At 38.5% G+C, this 16933-nt stretch overlaps 1 protein-coding gene and 1 pseudogene across 8 annotated transcripts in view; one reads left to right on the top strand and one right to left on the bottom strand.

Moving 5' to 3' along the window:
- Positions 1-11632, top strand: part of LOC146459298 (uncharacterized) — a 64120-nt gene extending 52488 nt beyond the window's left edge. The window contains exons 1-4 of one of the 8 annotated variants that reach the window (XR_014857970.1): positions 1-531; positions 1581-3009; positions 4098-4152; positions 7153-7281. The exon at positions 1-531 is cut by the window's left edge and continues 1252 nt beyond it. Coding sequence is in view for 4 of the 8 variants with exons in the window: in XM_085089666.1 (XP_084945792.1) it covers positions 5553-5762; positions 10915-11055 (351 nt within the window). In the remaining 4 variants the exon portion in view is untranslated. The other 7 variants (XR_014857969.1, XR_014857972.1, XR_014857971.1 and 4 more) reach the window with 7 other exon arrangements.
- A 1326-nt stretch (positions 11633-12958) lies between these two features.
- LOC146459297 (uncharacterized) lies at positions 12959-15607 on the bottom strand (annotated as a pseudogene).
- Positions 15608-16933: the final 1326 nt, after the last annotated feature.

Raw genomic sequence — 16933 nt, 5'->3', positions numbered from 1 at the left:
GCAAACACCAACTGATGCGTTGGGCGTATTATTGAAAAAAAAAAAAATGAACATGGGAATTTGATGTTGGCATACTCCGTATGACAGACGTGTCAGTCGTCGACCTCCTCCTCCTCAGGTAAGTTGGGAAACTGCAAATCTTTTAATATTGGGTGACAAGAATGCAGCAGATCAGAAAACGGTGAGGTCGAAGTAACTATTTAGGAGGTAGGCAAAGCTAAGCCAACAATTAAACTCGCACGTCGAGAACAACTTCAGAATCCAAGCTGCTAGGAACTAAACTGCTTGGCACGTTCTCCAAAGTAAGGCTCAAGGATGGATTCAAAGCATCTCTTTATCCTCTTGACTTTTTTGCTGCTTTTGGTATGCGTTCTGATGGACCAGGATGAGGCTTTTGAACTCCGGCCGCCAAGACGAAGGACAAGAAGATGTGTCAGAAGGATGAAAAGGTGTTCCAGAAGAAGAATTAGAAGAGGAAAAAAGGCAGATGTCATCAAGCCTTTAGACATGAACATTGTGTCGAAAATCTTGGTAGGTGACCAGTGTTATAACTTCCAAAGCATTTTTAAAAAATTAAGCGTCAGAGAACACTCAGAATTAAACAAACAAAACAGAAAATCATTAGGAAGAATTTTAGAACATCGTTTCTCAATTTCCTTTATACACGTGGGTAAACGTTCGTTGTCATTTGTTTCTTGTTATCGTTGTAACGATAAAGGGACTTACACCGTGTTTTGCGGTAGCGAAAACGGTCAGCTCTTGTCGATGAATCGTTTTTCAAAGGCCTGAATGGACTAAGAATCTCGAATTCAACAGTACTCTTTTTGGTGTAAAGCTATTTGAAACTTTTGCAACGTCGGAAGAAAGCGAAACAAGGGCCGGTGAAATGGAGGGATGGGCTCCTGCTTCTGCTAAAGATATCGGAACAAATCAAACTGTGTAAGCGTACCATGAATCCCTTTTAAAATTCTGAAAGAGACTTTGGAAAAGCGAAGATGACGTCTAATTTTTTTTTTCTAATTGAGTTGGCGTCAGAATCATAAAACCTGTTATGTAATAAGCTGAAAACGCAAATTTAGGATTTTTTTTTTAGACGAAACAGCATCTTTCACAGTTGGACTGTGTCATCGAGCGGATGTGGCTGAATGGGCTACCCTGATTAGAAATCTGGAAGGGGGTAGGGGGTTGTTTGTTTTATTACGAATAAAATGCCACTGAAATAAAATGTTTATAAATACAGAGCGTAGTTTGAGCAATTAGATTGTAGAGAAGTCTTTTCGTTTCGAAACTAACAATAGTGGATTAATTCATTAACACCAAAGATGGATAATATAACCATTTATATTCAGTTTACACCACAAGTTTGAAATCTTGTATCGATTTTTTTGGAAACGGATATTATAGATCCTTGCAATAGGCTCACAAAACTGATATAACAAGCGAGATGACAGGTGTGTTATCATTTTATACTCGTAGTACGTTTGTTTATATCAGTGTGTGTTTAACATGGGTTTCTCGCATGCTTCTCTTCTGTTGTATTGTTGATTTTAATTTATTTCGTTTGCTGTTTTCCTTGTTAGGCTTCAGAGGAGGAATAAGATGCCACACTTCAATCGTTAAAGCTTTGTCTCTGATTTACGAACTGCTCATGTGAAATATGAAGGGAGCATTTTCCCCATAATCATGTTGTGAAATTTGTAACGGGTGAAGTCGGATCAATAAATTAAGACGCCAACTTAAGATTCCATGTATTCCTAGAATAGTTCTAGAAGTCAAACCAAAAGTATTGTTCTAATAAAATGAGTTCATTGTAAACAAACTCTGCCGTAAGTATGTCTGGATATGGATTCGGCATACCAGGTTAAAGGTGCTTCATCTTTAAAGCTATGATTGAAGTGTTTAAATCCATCAATCGTTATTTTTAGATCACCGTGTACGTGACGGATCATGTATCAGTCTGGGCTAATTGTGTTTCCTCCCTTTAGTTTTATTTTGAATTTTCGAATGTTTAAGTTTGCTCGGAACCCCTACCGTTTAAGGTGGCTTACTTCATTTTCTGAGGTGAAAGAAGGCCTTAAATTGAACTTTAAAAAAAAAAAAAAACGCTGAAAAGAGTTTTATGGAAGGCTTTTTTTAGTAAAATAAATACAATAGAGAGTCGGAAATGAAATTTAAAATGCCCAAAAAGTGTCAAATACCGTAGAATGAGTCTTCAGCTGGCCTGGAAAATAAAACCTTTTTAGAGTTGTCTGGCTCTAAATCTAGCCGTACAACCTCACTCCAAAAATTTCAGGATTTGGAAAGTGCGCAAAAATATGTTTTCTACGAGACACATTTGTTTTCACTTTGCGGTGTTTATGCGACAAGAGTAATAGACCTTGTTGAGTTTTTTTTACACGGGAAGCTAATAACAGAACACAGTGAGGAATTCAACGTCGTTTCGCAGGCGTTTTGTTCATATGCTTTCAATTCACCGGTATTTCTGCTTCTGATCTGAGAAAGTTGACAATTTTCTGCAAAGTGATAGATAGTGATAGATCCCTCTTTGACAAGAAGAGGGTGGATTTGCTTACAGCGCGGCGACTCCTCGCGGTCCTAGTGACGCCTACAAATTCCTTAAGGCGTTGATTGTCAAACCAGCATCAGCGAGCTTCTTTGCGAGTGTTTTCTTGATGATAGAGCGATCACTGTCACTGAACGACTTGCTTTTGAAAGTTGGAAGCCTCTCATAGGAATTGTTAAGGTACTGTGTGTCGACTAAGGCGGTAGAGAAATTAGTCATTTGACTGTTGTTTACCATGTTCTCTGTGGTTAATGCAAGGTTTGATTGAAATAGAATTTTCCGCAGAGTCACAACATCAGCGAAGCGTTCATGGGAATTTTTAAAATCACTTTGGAATAGACATCTGTAAAGGTTTCCCTTTGGTATGCTAGCATCAGCGTGACGAAGCTGACAGTTGTCGTTTTTGGCGAGATGCCTTCCCAAGGTTTGGCTGTCTTCAAACTAGTGTAAGTCCAACCCTTAAAACATCGATTTTATGTGATCTCCGTTCTGGTTTATACTTGTGATAAACAGTGGCGTATTGAAAACGTCTGCGTTGTGGACTATAAGAACAGTTCACTGGTTTGCGAAGTGTCGCGTTTCCAGTTTTCAGAGCAGAGGTTTTCAAGAAATCAGCAAAGGATCTTAAATATTCAATCAGTTACCCTGTCTCCAGTTGGTTGGCATTTCTGTAAAGAATACCTTCATTGCCAAATTTTGTTATGTGGAATCTGTTAACGCTGTTAACGCTGCTTGCGTGTTCATTGATGTCAAATTTTGGCAAGACAAATTTCGTAAACGCTTCACCAGTGTTGTGTCAAATTGCTGCTAATTCCACAAGCTCGGCTTTCTTCCCCCCACAATTTGTTTCTGTACCAAATATCACACAAAGTCTAATGTGAAATTTGCATTAAACTTTTCAATGTTATTTGGTCTGCTGCGAAATAGAAGGACATAATTTTCATGATTTTTGGCACAGTTACATGCATTTAAAACTTTAAAACTAGGCTGGCTAAATTGGGGGGAAGAGGGGGGGGGGGGGGGGTTCTGTTTCTGAAATGTGCAGCTAAACAAATCGGAACAAACTGAACTTTGTAAGCGTGCTACGGATCCCAGTTGAATTTTCTGAAACGGATCTCGCAAAACCGAAGAGACGTGAGAAAACTCAGTTTTCTTGTTATAGTCATTGTGATAATTGAGTTGCCAAGGACAGGTTCATAAGACGTGTTCTGGAATAAGGTAAACTCCGAAGTGGAAAATTACTTGAGTCAAGTCTTATTCCAGATGTGAGGGGTTTGTCTTTTTGTAAAAATATTTTATTGATGTAAGTGTGCAAGTACTCAGCGCAAAATTGCTTCTTGAAAACACTAAGCGCGATTGTGCGTTTGTAGTGATCGTTGGCGAGAAATATTAACATAAAGCAATGAGCTCACAGTCTTCAATCAGTATTACATAAACATAGTCAACTTACAGAAGGAAAAAAAAATCGCCCGATGCAAATGTTAATCTATATTTAGGATTTCTTTTTTGTTTTTTTTTTTTTTTTATGAAACAGCATCTTTCACAATTGGACTGTGTCATCGAGCGGATGTGGCCGAATGAGCTACCCAGTGAGTAGAAATTTGGAAGGAATTGTCGGTTTTTTGTTTGTTTTCTTATAAAAATGTCACTGAAATGAAATGTTTATAAATACAAGAAAAGGGGGGGGGGGGGGGGAGGGGGGCAACTTGATCGTAGAGAAGTGCTTTCGTTTTGGAGCTAACACTGGTGGATTAATTCGTTAACAGCAAAGATGGATAATAATAGCCATCCATATCCAGTTAACCCCGCAAGTGTCAACTGCTTGTTTTTTTTTTTTTTTTTTTTTTTGGAAACGGATATCAAAGATCCTTGCAATAGCCTCACAAAGCTGACAGGCATATGATCATTTTCTACTTGTAGTTTGTTTATTTCAGCGTGTGTCTAACATGGGATTCTTGCATGCTCCTCTTCTGTTGTACAGTTGATTTTAATTTCGTTTGTTCTTTTCCTTGTTAGTCTTTAGAGGAGGAATAAGATGCCAATCTTCAGACGTTAAAGCATTGTCTCTCATTTATGAACTTTCTCATGTGAATTATCAAGGGAGCATGTTTCGTAATTCTGTAGCTAGTAAAAGAGTGCAAGCTCATTTTTCAATTTTGTAAGCTGTGAAGTCGGATCAATGAATTAAGACGCAAACTTAAGATTCCTTGAATACTTCTAAACGTCGAACCAAATGCATGAAGATATGGCGTACCAGGTTAAAGGTGCTGCATCTTTAAAGCTATGATTGAAGTGTTTAACACCATTAGACATTATATTTAGATCACTGAGTACGTGACGGATCATGTATCAGTTTGGGATAATTGTGCGTCCTTTCTTTACTTTTATCTTGAATTTCCGAAAATTTAAGGTGGCTTGGAACCCGTACTTTTTAACTTTTGCAAAAAAAATAAAAACATATGTATCCAAACATGCTAATTACAATCCAAAAAATAAATAAATAAATAAATAAATAAATAATAATAATTATAATAATAATAAAGATGATGATAATGATAATGATAATGATAATGATAATGATAATGATAATGATAATGATAATGTTAATGATAATGATAATGATAATGATAATGATAATGATAATGATAATGATAATGATAATGATAATGATAATAATAATAATAATAATAATAATAATAATAATAATAATAATAATAAGGCTCAGCGAGCTATAGCCAATTAAAGGTAAAATGTAGGCTGATCTTTAGAGGTTGTACTGTTGCTATAGTGATCTATGCTGTCGAGAAAATGCCCTTCACCCGCACAGCACGAAGGTTTGTTCCAACTGAGCTAATAAAGCAGACAAGTCACCACAGCATGCTTTGCGAACCGTGTGCAACCATCACTGCCCACGTCGAAAACAACTTCAGAATTCGTAGTGCCAGGAAGTAAACTGCGCTTTGCACGTTCTTCAAATTAAAACTCAAGAATGGATTCAAAGCGTGTCTTTATCCTGTTGACTTTTTGGTTGCTTCTGATATGCATTCTGATGGAAAACGGGGAGGCTTTTGATCGACCGCAAAAAAGAAGACAAAGACGTTTCAGAAGGCTGAAGAGGTGTTCAAGAAGAAGGAGTGAGAGAGGAACAAAGGCGGATGATATCAAGCCTTCAGAAATGAACCATGTGTCGACGATCTTGGTAAGTGACCAGTTTTATAACTTCCAATACCTTTTTAAAATCATTAAGCGTCAGAGAACATACAGAAACAAACGAAAAAGAAGATCATTGGGAAGAATCTCAGAACTTTTTTGTCAATTTCCTTTATACACGTGGATAAATATTCGTTGTCATTTGCTATTTGTTATCATTATATCGATGAAGGAATTTACAGCATGTTTTCTGGAAACTAAAGCGTTAAGCTCATGTCGGTGGAAACCTTTTTTTTCAAAAACCTCAATGGCCCAAGAATCTCGATTTCAACAGTGCTTTTTTGTTGTAAAAACATTAAAAACTTAAGTAAAACGGGAAATTGATCCATGTTATTCAGAAAGCGAAACTAGGCCGGCTAAATTAGGAGGGATGGGTTTCTGTTTCTAAAATGTTCAGCTAAACAAATCGTAACAAGTTAACATTTGTTAGCGTACGTACAATGAATCCCTATTAAATTTCTGCGAGGAATCTTGGTAAACCGAAGATCACGTATGAAAAATCAGTTTTCTGGTTAAATATTCTGATAAATGAGTTGGTGTCAGATTCAAAAGACGTGTTCTGCAATAAGCTAAAATCCGAATTGGTAAATTACTTGAGTGAAGTCTTATTCCAGATGTGAGGAGTTTGCCTTTTTGTAAACTGATTATTTTATTGATGTAAGTTTCCAGGTACTTAGCACAACATTGCTTCCTAAAAACACATAAGGCGCGGCTGTCCTTTTCTTGTGAAACTCAGTTGGCGAGAAACTATTTCTCCTAATTGAGAGATCCACATAAAACAATGAGCTCACAGTCTCCAATCGGTATTCCATAAACATAGTCAACTTATATTACAGCAGAAAAAAAGTCGCTCTGCGGCTAATATTTACCTATATTTACGATTTTTTTTTAATAAAACAGCATCTTTCACAATTGAACTGTTTTATTGAGTGATGGGGCTGAATTAGCTACCTTGAGACGAAATCTGGAAGGAATTATCATTTGTTTGTTTGTTTGTTTATTTTATTATAAAAATGTCTCTGAAATGAAAATTTTATAAACACAGGGAGATGTGTGGGCAATTAGAAAAGTTGTTTCGTTGATTCATTAACACCAAAGATGGAAAAAAAAAAAAAAACATTTATATTGAGTTAACAGGTTTAAAACATAGTGAACTAAACTGCTCGAAATAGAGTATCGGTTTCCTTTTTTGGAAACGGATATCATAGATCCTTGCAATTGGCTCACAAAGCCGACATAATAAACACAGATGTCAGGCATGTCATCACTTTCTACTTGTAGTTTTGTTTATTTCAGTGTGTGTTTAACATAGGTTCCAAGGCATGCTTGTCTTCTGTTGTATTGTTGATTTTAATTTCGTTTGCTGTTTTCATTGTTAGGCTTCAGAGGAGGAATAAGATGCCAACCTTCAGACGGTGAAGCTTTGTCTCCGATTTATGAACTTACTCATGTGAAATATCAAGGGAGCATTTTTCATAATCCTGTAGTTAGTAAAGAGTGCAAGCACAGTTTTGATTTTGTGAGGTGTGAAGCCGTATCAGTGAATTAAGATGCCATTTTAAGATTCCATGTATTCGTAGAATTATTCTAGAAGTCAAACCAAATGCATTGTTCTAATAAAATGAGTTTTATTGGAAAGAAACTCTGCAGTCAGCATGTTTACAGTAGTTCGGTTTTCCGACTCATTGGAGTCAGCGGGTGAGTAATCTAAAGCTTTGACAAAATATATTTTCGCCTTCGGAAGGTCTCTTATAAATAAGAGAACTTTTCTCTTGTAAATAACATAAATTTTGATAGATATTTCAGGGGCACCCAATGGATCATCTCGGTAAATTATCTGTTCGGAAAGCCCTTAATCCCCTACAATTTTCTAAAGGGAATTTTCACCACGAACGTTCGTGATATGGAAAATTTAAGGCCTAGTGTTTTCGGATTGATAAAAATGTTGTTTCGGGTACCCAAAAAAGGTCAGCTAAGATTTTCGGAAAGGAAATAAGACCTAAGGTTTTCAGGAAATGGACAAAAATGCCCTGGTAATTTCGAAAAGACTCAAGTTCGTCTAGAATGACCGAACAGATAAAAATATTATACCGCGGCCTAAAATGAACCTACAGAGCTTTAAAGGCTCTCCGGGTAGCCTAAAATAGCGTTTCAAAAAATCTGAGAGAAAACTTTCGTTATATGCTCCTGATATTTGTCAAAAGTTTTAGCAATGTGTTAAGAGAAAACAAAGAAAATCACTACCGTGACCATGGTTTGGATATGTGTTCGTAATTATAAAAAAATTTTGCTAGTGTTACCTTTGAATTTCTTCAAGAATTATTGATCATTTGAGAAGCCATATCAAATACTCGGAAGTGTGTTTTCATCAGATATCCAAACACCTCGACCTCTTTAAAAGAAAAATACTCCGGCTGCGCCTTGATTTTTCAACCTACTTGTTAGTGTTTGGATATCTGATGAAACACATTTTCTCGTGTTTGATACATTACTTCGTATATCATATTTAGGTTTTCCTTGTAAGATTATAAGTTGCTAATGAGTAAAATTAACCATACAATAATATGTAAATGATTTTTGCCCATAATCATCATCATCTTCATCATATCTTTATTTACCCTCGGGTTTAAGAGTAGCTTAATTATTAATGCTGTTAATATCTCCAAGCATTTACCCACCCAACTATGAGAGTATACACACAAATACCAGACCACAACACAGGGAATTATGTCCCCTACTCTTTGCAATCAGTGTGTGGGTTCTTTAACGTCCCACAGAGTACGTTGTTAACGGACAAGTGTTGTCAGACATGCCCTACGGTTTATCGTCCTTATCGGAGAAGATTAGAAAGTCTAACAATTTGCAGATGTCATTACAAAGGAAGCATTTTCTCCTCGGCTATTTAAATACCCTGAGTGTCAGGTCCGGCCGAGACCAGTGAATTAAATTATGCACTTTTATTTTCTGTAATGCGTTGTAATAACGTCATTTTTTTTTTGGAACAACCGTTTATGTTCTTGTTCTACTTCGATATACTCCTTTCGTCTACCCTATAGTCTTTTCTTGTACTGACCAAACTACATCAACAATGCAAGCAGGGGTTGCATTCGTCGAAGAGATTCTTTGCCCTGATAATTTTTCACGCACGGTCTGTGGGTGAATCCCTTTTTGAGCAGTACTCTCAAGACGGCACTGTTGTTTTCACGTTTTCACGTTCGCCGGATACCCGTTGTTTCTAACACGCAATCTCAGTAACTTTCGTTTCAATAAAATATCTGATGGTGTTCTCTACGAGGGTTTCAGGATAATGCAAGCGATCAAAAATCCCTTTAAGACGTTCACATTCCTGATGGAAAAAAATGCCAATTCGAAGAGACGGTTTGAACGCCCCATTTAACATTGTTTTCAGCAGAGAATGATTGTACTAGTTCACATCAACATGGCTTTGGTGCGGTGCAGTAAAAGCCCAGTATCGGTTGGTTTCTTGTAGACCTTCTAGCCTAGTCGCGGACCATTTCTGATAATCACTATTCCAAGAAAAGAAAGCTTGCCGTTGTCTACGAGTTTCATTGTGAAACTGACTGAGGGGTGGATTTCATTCAGTGTTGACAAGAATTCAAGAATTCAGAGCCGGGTAGATGAAACATTCGGCATTTTTCTGTGGGTGTAATCGACATAGCGTTTATAGGAAGCAGGCATCTTGTTTTAGTTTATCAATTGTTCTTCGATATTGCACATAAAGTCATTTGCCATGAACGGCTCGAGTGGCGAACCCATACCACTGAACTCAGTCCGCTTGTTCAAGATGCGGCAAACTTCCCTTTCTTGGAACGGTGATTATCAGAAATGGTCCGCGACTAGACACGAAGGTCATTAATCGTCAAAGAACGTACAGAAACAAACAAAAGGGAAGATCGTTATGAAGAATTTCAGAACTTTTTTTTTTCAATTTCATTTATTCATGTCGATAAATGTTCGTTGTCATTTGGGTCTTGTTATCATTGTATTGCTAAAGGGATTTACAACATGTTTTCGGGAAACACAAACGTTCAGCTCATGTAGGTGAAATTCGATTTTCAAAGGCCTGAATGGCCTAAGAATCTCGAATTCAACAGTGCTATTTTTGGTGTAAAGCTATTTAAAAGCGAAACTAGGCCGGCTAAATTGGAGGGATGGGCATCTGCTTCTGCTAAACAAATCAGCGCTAATCAAACTTTGTTAGCGTACTATGATATCCCTGTTAATTTTTCTGAAAGGGATCTTGGAAAACTGAAGATGACGAATGAAAAATCATTTTTTTAGTTAAACATTCTGATAACTGAGTAAGCGTCAGGTTTATAAGACGTGTTCTGGAATTAGTAAGTTACTTGAGTCAAGTCTTATTCCAGATTTGACGGTTTGTTTGTAAAATAATTTTATTGATGTAAGTGTCCAAGTCCTCAACACGATATTGCTTCTTGAAAACACTAAGCGCGATTGTCCTTTTGTAGTGATCGTTGGCAAGAAACGATTCCCCTAATTGAGATATCAACGTAAAACAATGAGCTCACAGTCTTCAATCGGAATTCCATAACCATAGTCAACTTACAAAAGAAAAAAAAATCGCCCCGAAGCAGATATTAACCTATATTTAGGTTTTTTTTTTAATGAAACAGCATCCTTCACAATTGCACTGTGTCATCGAACGGATGTGACCGAACGAGCTACCCTGAGTAGAAATCTGGAAGGAATTGTCTTTTTTTATTGTAAAAATGTCACTGAAGTGAAAAGTTTATTAATACAGGGAGAAGTGAGGGCAACTAGATTGTTGAGAAGTCTTTAAGTTTGGGAACTATCACTGGTGGATTAATTCATTAACACCAATGAAAGATGGAAAATAATAGCTATTCATATCCAGTTAAAACAACAAGTTTCAAAGACAGCGAAATAAGCTGCTTGAAATCGGGTTTTTTCTTTTTGAAACGGATATCATAGATCCTTGCAATAGGCTCACAAAGCTGATATAACAAACGCAGATGACAGGCATGTGATCATTTTCTACTTGTTGTTTGTTTATTTCAGTGCGTGTTTAACACGGGTTTCTTGCATACTTCTCCTCCATTGTACTGTATTTTAATTTCGTTTGTTGTTTTCCTTGTTAGGCTTCAGAGGAGGAATCAAGAAGATGCCAATCTTTAGCCGTTAAAGCATTGTCTCTAATTTATGAGCTTTCTCATGTGAATTATCAAGAGAGCATTTTTCATAATTCTGTAGCTAGTTTTTCTGTTTTTCTGTTAGCTTAGTTTTTGTAAGGTGTGAAGCAGGATCATAATTTCCATAAGATTCCTAGAATAGTTCTAGAAGTCAAACCAAATGCGTTTTTCTAATAAAAAATGAGTTTTATTGTGAACAAAGTATGCAGTCGGTATGTCTGGATATGGATACCGCGTGCCAGGTTAAAGGTGCGTCATCTTTAAAGCTATGAGTGAAGTGTTTGACTCCATTAGTCAATCTATTAGATCACTGATTACTGATCACCGTGACGGATCAGTTTGAGCTAATTGTGTTTCCTTAGTTTTATATTGAATTTCCAAAAATTTAAGGTTGCTGTGAATCCCTACTTTTATAACGTTGCAAAAAACTGTGTCCAGACAAGCTAATCACAATCCGCACACTTGAGGAAAAAGCTGAGCAAACTGTCTCACGAGGCGATTAGCTCAGCTGTTTCATCATGTGTGCGGTTGCGTTTTCGCGAGTTTTTCGCCTCGCGAGGCCGTAAGGAAAATATCTATCATGTTTGGTATTTGAGATTTCGTCTCGCGAGGCAAAAGTCTCACGAAAATTCAACCGCACACTTGAGGAAACAACTGAGCTGATAGCTTCGCGAGGCAGTTCGCCCAGCTCTTTCCTCAAGTGTGCGGCAGGCTTAATTTGTCGACTCTGGAGCAATTTCGAATATATGTTGTCAATTTGCGGAAAACTTCAGGTGACACTCACTCAATAATGAGCCAGAGGTTCTTAGCAACCCCAAAAGGCCTCTGGATCCCGCTGAGATACGGGGCAATTTGCCACCAATCTCAGCATGATATCCAGCTACTCTGAACATTCTAGTGTAATTGAATCGCTTCTAATACTCGTTTCTGTTTGACGTGGGGCGTCAATTTTTAGGCGAATGTGTCATAATCCTTAAGTGTGAACATTAATTTATTGCGAGATTTTAATTTAATTCATCTTTAAACCAGACGCATTTGAAAAGTAACTGCGGGAACCGGAAAGCGATACCCTGAATATGTAGTTTGTTTTAATTTTAGGGAATTATTCTTTAGGAGGGCTTTTTCAACAACGCCTTCAGGAAACTAGCAATCGAAAGGTCCGATTCTCTTGGTTTCAGTATCTTTCTCAAAAGGGGAAAAACAATCTATTCTGTTTTTGGAGGGGGAGAGATATCACTTTTGAACGCCAATCAATCGCATTCCTAAAATCAAACATGAACTTGCAAAACGGTAAAAGTGGAAATATTCGCAAGTAATCCAAACATATCAGCTTGTGTAAACTTACACAATTGAAAGGTTCTTGAACACCGTGAAAGTAAATTAACATCACTGAGCTAAAATATTTTGCTTCTGTCAATATGTGACATCGATGCGTTCCCATTTTAATACCACGAACGAAACTTTTACTATAGATAAGGTTCCCGGAGAACTGATACTCTTGTCGAATTCCTGAATAACTGATCAAACTTCCATTTATTCGTAAAAAGCAAAGTCGAAATCTCAGTATTCCTATAGTCGATGACGCTTCACAAATGTGTTATCAGGGAAAGAAATTTGCCATCAAGCGCTCACGTTCTCAAGAAAACATAAGGCCCTATCTACAGTGCTAGGGTTACCCTATCAGTAGAAGTAATCCTAGCTGAGCGCGTGGGTTACTCTAACTATAGCTGCCTTGTAAACGCTCATGCTTGAGATAACTTGCTTAGCCGGGACAACTTTTCAATTGTTTCCAGACTCTGAATGTTCACAACAAACGACCAACACGGCGGACCGTGCACAACGCGGGGCTAAATTCTGGCGATATAATGTTCTTTCTCTCGTAAGGGAGGCATTGTGCTCCAAATAAACCGCATGAACAAGACTGAATTCAATTTCCAAACACCGCAAAGCTAGCTGGCCGCTGCCCTTTGTCTTGAAATAGCACTTACGACGTTAGCAAATCTGAGTTATTTTACTGAGAAAGTTTGCTATTCAAGTTTACTTTGCACGGTAAAACCTAAAGAAGATAGAACCCGAGAAAAAGTTTCTCTTTTAGATGTCCCTGCGTGGGGTTCTCGTGATAGGACTAGTGTACAGGAGAATCTTTGCTGACGTCATTGTTTACATTTTGCTTAATTAGTATATATCAAACCATAAGCAGCCTGTAAACAGGCTCCCAAGTGGGGTCTAGGGCGAAGACAATCGAGCTCCCAAACCGAGCTCCGCTCGCCCGGCTCGCCTATTTTTCTTTTCGCTCATTACCCCACATGGGAGCCTGTTCAAACGATAAACCATAAGCTACGAACAAATGGACACCACAGATCACCTCTGGTAACCAGCGTGAAAAGTATTTTGCTTTGTTGTCGGAGAAATTGACTTTCAAAACCTGGCAAGAATTGCCATGCAGCCATACATTCCTTGTAAAATCTTGAAATTTTGAACGTCCGTTTCTTCGCAACATGTGGTGTCAGACACCGAAAACCCGGTTCAGGAGCGGTGAATTCAAAATCATAGCCTTACATCAAAAAAAAAAAAAAAAAAAATTATCGGATTGAAGTAAAACATGTATTTCTTGCAATAGTTTACAGTAGGCTATGTTGTGAATGTTTTTTGTGAATTTTGAGTTTTTCGCTATTGCACACCTCTGGTTAATATTTACAGACATCCACTCTTAATACAACTGAGAGAGGAGACTACCTTTCCGAATATCTTGTGGATCTAATGACACATTACAGAACTGGCATTGGCTCACGAACACGACAACGGTAATTTCATAATTTCTTTTCTGTGCATAGTCATTGAATTAAGGCACCAGGAGGGTGGAACCGGTGTATACCACGTTCCATGAAGTCCTTAACAGAAGGGATAACGCCCACGCCACAGCTACCACTTCCAACAACCTGACCATTAGTTGGTTGCCTCGGCATTCCAAATCTTTGAAGCGTTTGCAACATGGGCCAGTGTTCTGCAAGACCTTTCTTGCACTTTGGAAACTGCGACTGAAGCTCCTTCACAATTTGACGCACATACCATGTTCTCGAGAAGGTCCATCTAAGGCCATCGTCAAAGTAGGCTTGTTTGGTCTCGAAATCGATAACCACAAGACCCCAATGCATGTTGTTTAAGTTGACAGGAAGAAGTACCAAGCTGAGAGCATCAGGGTTTACACCGGCCAACATTTCTCGAAAACATTCACCGATAAAGTCTTCATCACCACTGTCAAGCCAGACTATGGTATGTGCTTGCAGACAGAGCACGGACGCTTTTAATTAAGCTGGCGGTGAATTATTGCCAAGGCTGGGTCAATCACGGTATCGTCCGTGACGTACCTTTCCAAGGCCAAATTACTGAATGCTCGCACATTAACGGCGTATTTACCTTCTTTCACAACCAAATGATTGAGAGGGAACTTTTGAAGCACCTGGACAATACTTTCTCTGGTTTCAGTTCTTCCTTTGCATTAAGCTGCATCTCGCCCACTTCTGCAAGCCATTCAAGGTGCCCCAGTTCAGCTCGAGAGAAAATTCCAAGTGCACGTATGGAGACGCCAATCCCTCTATCCTCCTAGTCCAGGTCTATCGTCTTCCCCTTTTCAATGGCTGCCTTTTTCTTCAGTTTAAATCAGCGTAACTGCAGCTTTTGTTACACACGCTGGTGGACGTTGCTTGAGAGTCGAAACATCGGTGTACTCGAAATCATCAGCAACTCTCAACAGCCTATTCTGAAGTACTGTTGTGCTGCAGTCTACTGGGGGGAGTTTAACTGCCAGCAATTGTTCTCTTGGGCAACCAGTAGAGAACACATCACTAAAGGGCATCTGTATCGTGAGCGTCACTGGAGGCTTACGCTTGCACGCAGTTGCTGCAGGCGACCCTTGTTTCCTTTTCCTTTCACTCGGCTAGAGTATTTACGACTTCCTCCTGCTTCAACCTTTCAGTCTGTGGCGTCGACGATGAAGATGGCTTTGGTTTACGTCCTGGTGAGGTCTTTTTCTTTAGTGCAGAACAAGACAAGGACGAGGACGAGGACAGGGCACCAAAGACGGATTACGGGGCTTTCTTTTTCTCTTCCTAGCCTTTAACAACTTTCGGCGAGTTTTTTTCGGTAAGCCCGTCCTTTTTCTTTTTCGTGAACGTGGGGTTTCGTTCTCATCCAATTGGCATTCAGCCATCTTCTCCTTGCATATATTCTCCCAGAACGTCTCGTTGTATTCCAGGCCAGGCAAATTCTCATCTGCCACTTTGCAGCACAAATGGTCGGTGTACTTGTATGTCAGATAGTCTTTGGCAAGCAAAGCAGTAAAAAGTTCGTCCATGATTTGAACCCAGTGCTTATGTGATGCACTCCACCTTTTTGTGCTCTTTGAATTTGGCCAGCGGCATCCTCTAAAGAAGAACTTCTTTCCTAAGCAACAACAACCACAAAGAACACAATCAGTTAATAGCATGTAGTGGATTGGTGTTGTAAAGTATAAAATTAAAGGGTGTAAGGTAGAGAGTTATGGCCATGTATAATCAGGAATTAGCCAGCGATAGTCTGGTTACGAGTAAATACCACAACATTCTTAATTTCGGAGTTGCAATTAATGAAAAATTCATGCCAAATAGCGAGAACACGCCATGTAGAGCGATGTGTGTTACAAGTGTCATTTTGTAGTCTTTGCGTGTGCACCAATTGGCTGGACCCTACGTGTACTCTTCCCTTCATGGATTTAAGCATTCTATTATTCTTGTTAGAAATATACTTTGTGACTACCCTGCCGGCTTTAAAGACACCCGAGGCTTCCAGTTTCTTGGCAATGCCCTCCATCTGTTCGTCGGAAACGCCTCCGGCATCATGCTTATGATTTTCGGACTAGATGCAATTAATGTTTGGTTGGTAAGTGCTAATTGAATTGTACTACTTACTATCGATTGAAGTTAAAAAGGGGATAAGGTGTAGTAAGACCTACCATTTTCCTGCCTATGAAACACCGTTGTTGGATTTGGTCTTGGCTTCATGACGAAAACTTACGCGATTTGTTCTTTGTTAAAATAACGGAAGAATGCTCGCGCAGCGCAGGAAGGCTGAGGCCGTTATTATTTTTGTTCATGTAAGCTCTTTGAAAGGCAGAAAATCAACGTAACTTTACTATTGAACTACGCTAAGCGACAAGCATCTATTGATCTCACTTTGAAACGAACATCTTGTCTTGTAATTGACAACCTTGATGGAGAGTAAAAGGTCCGCTCGTTGGCGAATGGAGGTTAATAGATCTCGACCTGTAACTCCATTTTTGGAAGCTGAACTAAGTCAGTTGAATTTTCTGTATGGAAGACTGGCTGATATTAAGATTAATTTGTACAACTTGGAGAGATTGAATGATGAGACTTACACATTTGTGGCTAGAGAAATAAAAAGTTTTGATTCCGAACCAAACGTGCCGTTGAGAAAATCTAGGAATGACATTCGTACCTCTATGGAGGCAATAAGACGGGAGATAAATGTTATATGCACCCGTCGCGAGTCCTTAATCTTAACTGAAGTGGCTAACCTGAGACGGAAGCACAATTTACCTAAATCGAGTAAGGTGAAACAGAAGAGTATTTTAAGAGGAAGATTGAATTCTTTGTAAGAGATACGCAGAACTTTGCGAAGTTTTGAACAACTAAAGAAAAGGAGAGAAGCAAGTTATAAGTTGATAGTAATATAAGTTTATAATTAGCTGACACTGCATAGAATGATACATGTCAGCTCAGGCAGAAACTGCATAGAATGATACATATCAGCTCAGGCACGTAGGGCCAGCTGTGGTTCCGTAGTTTGAAACGTGTGATAGAGAGATTAACCCTGAATTTATTCATAATTTTCTCCCTCACTAAGATGTTCACATATTTCCTTCGTGGTTTTTGATGTTTGGCGTTTTCTTTTTTGAACTCTCTACCAGACC

The sequence above is a fragment of the Pavona decussata genome, unplaced genomic scaffold, assembly GCF_977016875.1.
Source record: "Pavona decussata unplaced genomic scaffold, jaPavDecu1.1 SCAFFOLD_220, whole genome shotgun sequence".
NCBI lineage: Eukaryota > Metazoa > Cnidaria > Anthozoa > Scleractinia > Agariciidae > Pavona > Pavona decussata.
Note: the sequence above shows the minus strand (reverse complement) of the source record. Positions and strands in the feature narration are given on the sequence as shown.